Here is a 6,000-nt window from a genome sequence, read left to right on the forward strand (position 1 = left end):
TAATTAATCCAACAACGATGAAACCCATGGAAATTGTTATTTTACCATTGAAACGTAATGTTGTTCTGCTTCATTTCGACGGGTGTGAAGGTGCAATAGTCGCATAAGGCCAATATATACGCCATGACGTCTTTTAGGCGTTCCTCCATCTGTATTAAGGTCTTGGTCTCCACCTCGTCCACGAATTTTATAAGAGCCATTAGTTCAGCTGTGTTCGTGGGGATACTCAGCGCTTTATCTGCAATGGCTTGGTATTCGTCCCCTAAGCTAAAAAATGATCACAAATTATTAACAGAATGTGGGTACACACGTGTGCTGCAAGTGACCCAGTTTAAGTATGTTAAGAGCGCCAGCCTGACACCGGGCCGATCTGTTAGATCGAGCAAGCGACAAGAAGCAGACCAAAATGTGCAACGCGGGATACACAACTGTGGTTCCCGGAAAAGGACCACGGCAGATTGGCGCGAGGGACTGAATACATATACCTGCGAGCGACTCCACAAGAGGACTCTTCAACGAACACTCGCATCGACGACATTTCCTTTCACTACACTTTGTTTTCAATTTTATTTTACCGTTGAGAGAGTATTTCATTTTGCAGCACACCGAAAGCAACCCTCAAGAACATTGTATTTGATGGTATATGTTAGTATGCTACAGAAATATAATTATTAATTAAATTCTTAATGACGAAATCGTTAATTTTTTATTCTTTACGGGAGATTCGACTTTACATCAAATAATAAAGGAACTGAAATATACAACACATTTAAAAGAAGAAGAAAAACATGCGTACAAATTTTCCGAAACAATTAGGCTGCAATAAAGGCTTCCGACACAAATAAATTGTACTCAAAACTTGTGTGTTTTTTTTTGTTAAATGAACCGATAAGTACTAACATGGTCGGTCTATGTTGGGTGACGGGAGATAAAAGGCATTGAAGCATGATGTACTTGCAAAAAGGGGATCTGTAATGTCTATCCCAGAAACAGAGCCAGCTTTCAACTACCTTTAAGCATGGTTTGGGGAGATGAATTGGAAAAAAACATCGTGAATATATCCTGTGTCCGAAAATCAAGACAAGGTTATGTGAAGGAAAGTTAATCAAAAAAAACACTGTCGATTGACGAATCATCTCTACAGAGAATTAGCTAATACCACAGAATACAAAATTGTGACTAGTGGACTATTCGACACCATAGTACAACATGGGTAAAGTTTAAAGATTCAAGTAGATGTAGAATGTTGTTAGAGAAAACAACAAAGATCAACATTTGTGCCTCTTTGCTGACCCGTCTTCGTCTGGCTCCTCAACGACATCGACCGTTCTTGTTCTAGATTGTTACTGGTTAGAAAACTATGCCAAGAATACCGAGAAAAGAATACCTTATCTCTAAGAGTAAGGTAAAGAAGACCTCGTTTACTGCGAATGGCTTCCGAGGAATATAACCATTACTACTGAGGTTTTCTGCCAACTCCATCATCTCGAAGCAGCAGTTCAAGTAAAGAGGTCAGGAATACATCATCGAGCGATTTTGAAGTAAGATAACGCCCGCCGTCATATTGCTAACATCACAAAGGCGACTGTTCAGCAGCTTAGTTTGGACGTCATTCCACCTTGCTCCATCAGATTTGAATCTCTTGTGCTTTATATGGAATAACCTCAGATCAATCTCCTTTACTGACGACGCCACGCCTCAAATTTGGCTTGGTGCATTTATCACTTTTAAGCCACAGGATTTATTCAGGTGTGAAATACAAAACTCAGATCATTGGGTGGCAATCGTAAACAATGGAAGTGAATATATACAGTTTTAATGGAGTAGAAAAGCTACGAACTAATGATAATAATTAACCCGTTGAAAAGAACTGGGTCGGTCTCTCAGAGCTGTAATTGGAAAGAATAGTTTGACTTGGATATTTGGTGACTGCGAAGACTTTGGAAGCTTGATATTCAGACTTCCTTTCAGAAATGCGAGAAAATTATCGGTTAGCAAATTTTGAGTTTTGTAATGAAAACAAATAAAATATGCTACTCTAATACCTAGAAAGTGGGAAACGCAATAAGTCAAAACTGGCCTCAATACTTCAAGACTATAAAGAACTGACATTAAGCTGAAAATAATTACGTTTTGCAGACTAGTAGGTAATCCTTAACGCATCGCTCAATCAGCATATCCTTGAAATTCGCAGCGGCCGCCTCCAACCCTTTTATCAGGTCCACCCTGTGCATCTCGTACATCTCCATTCGTATGACGTAGTCAGTTTTGAGCGGAATGATATCTGTCAGTTGTTGAAATCTAGCGATCTGCTCCATGTACTCATCGAACTTGTGCTCCCCCGATAAAAATTTCTGAACGAATTCTTCCTCTTTGCCATTGACAAGTTGGAGGAACTCGTCAAAATCTTGAACCCTTAACTCCGGACCTATTCTTTGGTCTTCCAGCATACTCCTAATTCGTTTCTTGTAGCCTACAGCTGTCTCTTTGGGAATGATTGGCTAAAAACAATTAATTATAAATACGAGGGCATAGCTTTCACTAGATGGTTTGGTACTTTCAAAAATTGTTCCGGTCCCATCCAGTCCAAATAGAGCTTGGTTTCCAGACGTGGAATATCCTCCACCGCTTCTATTATAATATCGATTAATTTTAACAGGGCGTCTCTAAAGTTCTTGAAGGGTGGTTCAAAGGCAAGCATATCTCCTCTCTGCAAAAGCTTCACCTGGAAACCCTTGTTCTTATACTGAAAACAAATAAAATGCAATAATTGCATGTACCATAAAAAATCGGTTTTTATTCTAAAACATTACCTTTACGTCAGTTATGTAAGTTACGTAATCATATAATGACTTCAGACATAATGTCTGCAATTGATAAGTCATCACAGTAGCAACGGCGTTATAAAATGACACCATCTTCTTTGGCTTGCCAGGATCTGGCAGCTTATTTCTCTTACTGCCTTGTAGAAATATGTCAACCACTTCGGAGTAATAATTGTTCATGAGTGTCGCTTTGCATTTTTCTATTTGTCTATTGGTAGCGTACTTGAACTCCTGAAGGTCAAAAGTACCTTGGTGTTGCATTAACTCATCAACATCCACAAGGCGTAACTTTCTAGAAACAAATGTGACGGTGACGACAACGAAGCTTCAGTATTCGTAAAAGTTGGTAACATTAGTCATAATATTAGACAGAAAAAAATTATGAGAGATCTGTTCTGAAATATAAATAACTTGAAGATGAAGTATAAAGTTATGAAGTATAGAAAATAATTAGCTTTTCCCAAGTAGAATCTGAATTGTATTATATGTTCTGTGATCTGAATAGGTATTTATGGAACTATGTAGGGTTCCTCCTCTGATGTCGTAGATAATTAGAATATATGGTAATTTTGAAGAAGACATAAGCAATTAGTAGATAAGGAGATCGTTGGGTACATGAGGTTTACTAAAGCAACAAAAAGTTGACGAGATGGCAACACGTTGTGGACAGAGACGTAACTAACACAAATAAATACAACATGATTATTAGTTGAAACAAGTAAGTACCTGCATTTGGTGTACCATACATCTAAGAGAGCAGTCAAGCACGGATTGACAACATGCAAGTGTCTCTCCATTTTCAACTTGCCAGCTTCGTAGATGGGCCTAAAACTATTACCGATCTCTTTTAGTTCTTTCTTGAACTCTGATTCACCTTCGCTCAAGGATTTAACGAAAGAGTGATCTTGTAAAACAAAGTCAATAATTGCTTTCTTCACAGCTGTCATAAAATCTTCTTTTACGTCTTCTATCGATTTCGCTAAGGTTTCCTCCCAGACCATTAGCCGTCTAGGAACAAGAGATAGTACCTAAATTCGTAAAATAGAAAAATTGTAACTGATAACGATGAATTTCCATTCATATGTTTTAAAACAAAATAAAACTGCAAAACGGTATACCCTGCTTAAAACTTTCTCATCCAGTGGAGCAACATGGACTGTGTCGACCCCATGTTTGACATAGTAATAGTAACGCAACATCTCTCTTTCTTCTGCAGACGGAATTTCGTCAGGGCCAATCTCGCGCTCTTCATCTTTACTGACAATTAAATTAACTAATCTCCTCCTAAATTCTTCCCTCTGCTTTTTAAGAGCTGTATAAGATCGCAATTTAGAATCAAGATCAGCATCTGCAAACAATCTTTTATATTAAACTATCCTTAGACTATTATTACCCACCAACGTTTCTTTTTTTCCGCTGCAAATTTCTTTTTGTACTTTGGATGATGTGATGCAAGGATAGGTTTTAGAAGCTCTGGGGGTAAGGCAAATATAGACCTGTCATGGATATTAAAATCGGAAGGTAGTGATAATCTGGGTATTTTCAATTTCAAATCTCCTCTAGCCTCTAATTTGGCTCTCTTTTCCGCAATTTTCTTTACTAGTCTGTCTCTTTCTATATCTCTACCAGCCATATCTAGATTATTATTAAAAACATAATAAGTAAAATATACTTAGTTAACAAATAAAGAAATAATTTGAGGATATAGGTACATATACAGGGTGTCCCAGAATAAAATGTACAACGGAAGACAACAGATTCGTGGACTCAAAATAGGCAGATCTAGGCTAATCCACTTATATCCGAAATCACTTAAGTTTGGCCGCTAGTTGGCCTCAAAGTTGGTGAAAATTTTTTGAATTTTGTAAATAACTCTAATACTTATTAATCGATTTTGATTATTTTTGGGGTGTGGGCTTTTGCTTTCAATCTACACATTTTGGTGTTATAAGGAGTGTTTTTTAAAACCTACAACTCCTACAAAATAGATGTATGGTGATAATATCCGTTCATAACTTTTTCCTCTTTCGGGCAATAATGAGAACAATTTTTTATCGGATAGGTGATTTCATTTGGCAGTTTTTGGGCCTCTTGTAGAATTTTGATTAAATGAGCGGTTTGGGTATAAAAAATATTTTTTAAATGTCTACATTATCCTGCCACCCATATTATAATACTTAATAGTAGGCACTGATTTTGTAGGTTGACTGTAATTTCAGTCTGATCTTTAAGTCGTTGTGCCTGACAATTCTTAATGAGTGTTTACGACGATAAGATATATCACCTCTTACTTCATTTTTCGATATGGATACACACATACGACGAATTAGAGTTATTTACGATGCGCCTAATTTTAATCAAATAATTAGAAAAAACAATCAAATTGGTAGCATTATTGCTGAATTGGCCCTGTTATACTACCCAATAGACTGAATGGGGAATTTTATTTAGAATCTTTGCAAAATACTTTACCCGAGTTATTGGAAGGTGTGCCGTTATTACTCAGAGCTAACTTGTGGGTTATGCATCATGGAGCTCCACCACATTCCACTGTAAATGTCCGACAGTATCTGAACCAAAGATTCTCGCGTCGATAGATCGGTAGAAGGGATAACCCTCCTTTTAACTGGCCTGAAGGTTCACCAGACTTAACACCTTGCGACTATTATCTTTAAGGCAATCTGAAAATAACAGTGTATGCTTCCACATCTAATAAAAATAATCAAAATCGATTAATACGTATTTGAGTTGAACTTTGAAGCCATCTAGCGGCCAAATGAAGCGATTTCGGATGTAGGTAAATTAGCCTAAATCTGTATATTTTAAGTCAACGAATCTGTGGTCTTCCGTGGTACACGTTATTCTGGAACACCTCGTATATGTTAAAGAATTTTCTAAAGAGGATCCATCTGACATTGCCTATAGTTTCAGGAGAAATATAGCTTATCTTATAAAACTATAATGTTTTGTACCTATGGACTTAAATATTTGAGTAGCACTTAGACTTTTTATAGATGAGAAAACCGCTAACGCGGTTAATATAATTAACGGTGGTTTGACATTTTCACGATAAATGAAGTTAACTCGGTTTGACCGAGTTTGGTAAACCAGCACACCGTCACAGCCTCCTAAGGACGCCATACTTGAGGTAGGCTTGGATCATCTGTCTTTGTCT

At 37.2% G+C, this 6,000-nt stretch overlaps 1 protein-coding gene across 1 annotated transcript in view; it reads right to left on the reverse strand.

The window, feature by feature from the left end:
- The window catches only part of LOC108903385 (dynein heavy chain 7, axonemal), a 74,142-nt gene extending 69,684 nt beyond the window's left edge, over window positions 1-4,458 (reverse strand). The window contains exons 1-7 of the mRNA XM_018705542.2: window positions 4,227-4,458; window positions 3,944-4,173; window positions 3,552-3,853; window positions 2,814-3,117; window positions 2,558-2,746; window positions 2,131-2,501; window positions 46-267 (exon numbers count right to left, since the gene is read on the reverse strand). Of these exons, the coding sequence (XP_018561058.2) occupies window positions 46-267; window positions 2,131-2,501; window positions 2,558-2,746; window positions 2,814-3,117; window positions 3,552-3,853; window positions 3,944-4,173; window positions 4,227-4,458 (1,850 nt within the window). The remainder of the gene's footprint in view (window positions 1-45; window positions 268-2,130; window positions 2,502-2,557; window positions 2,747-2,813; window positions 3,118-3,551; window positions 3,854-3,943; window positions 4,174-4,226) is intronic.
- Window positions 4,459-6,000: the final 1,542 nt, after the last annotated feature.

This window comes from Anoplophora glabripennis, unplaced genomic scaffold (genome assembly GCF_000390285.2).
Source record: "Anoplophora glabripennis isolate ALB-LARVAE unplaced genomic scaffold, Agla_2.0 scaffold52, whole genome shotgun sequence".
NCBI classification, from domain to species: Eukaryota; Metazoa; Arthropoda; class Insecta; order Coleoptera; family Cerambycidae; genus Anoplophora; species Anoplophora glabripennis.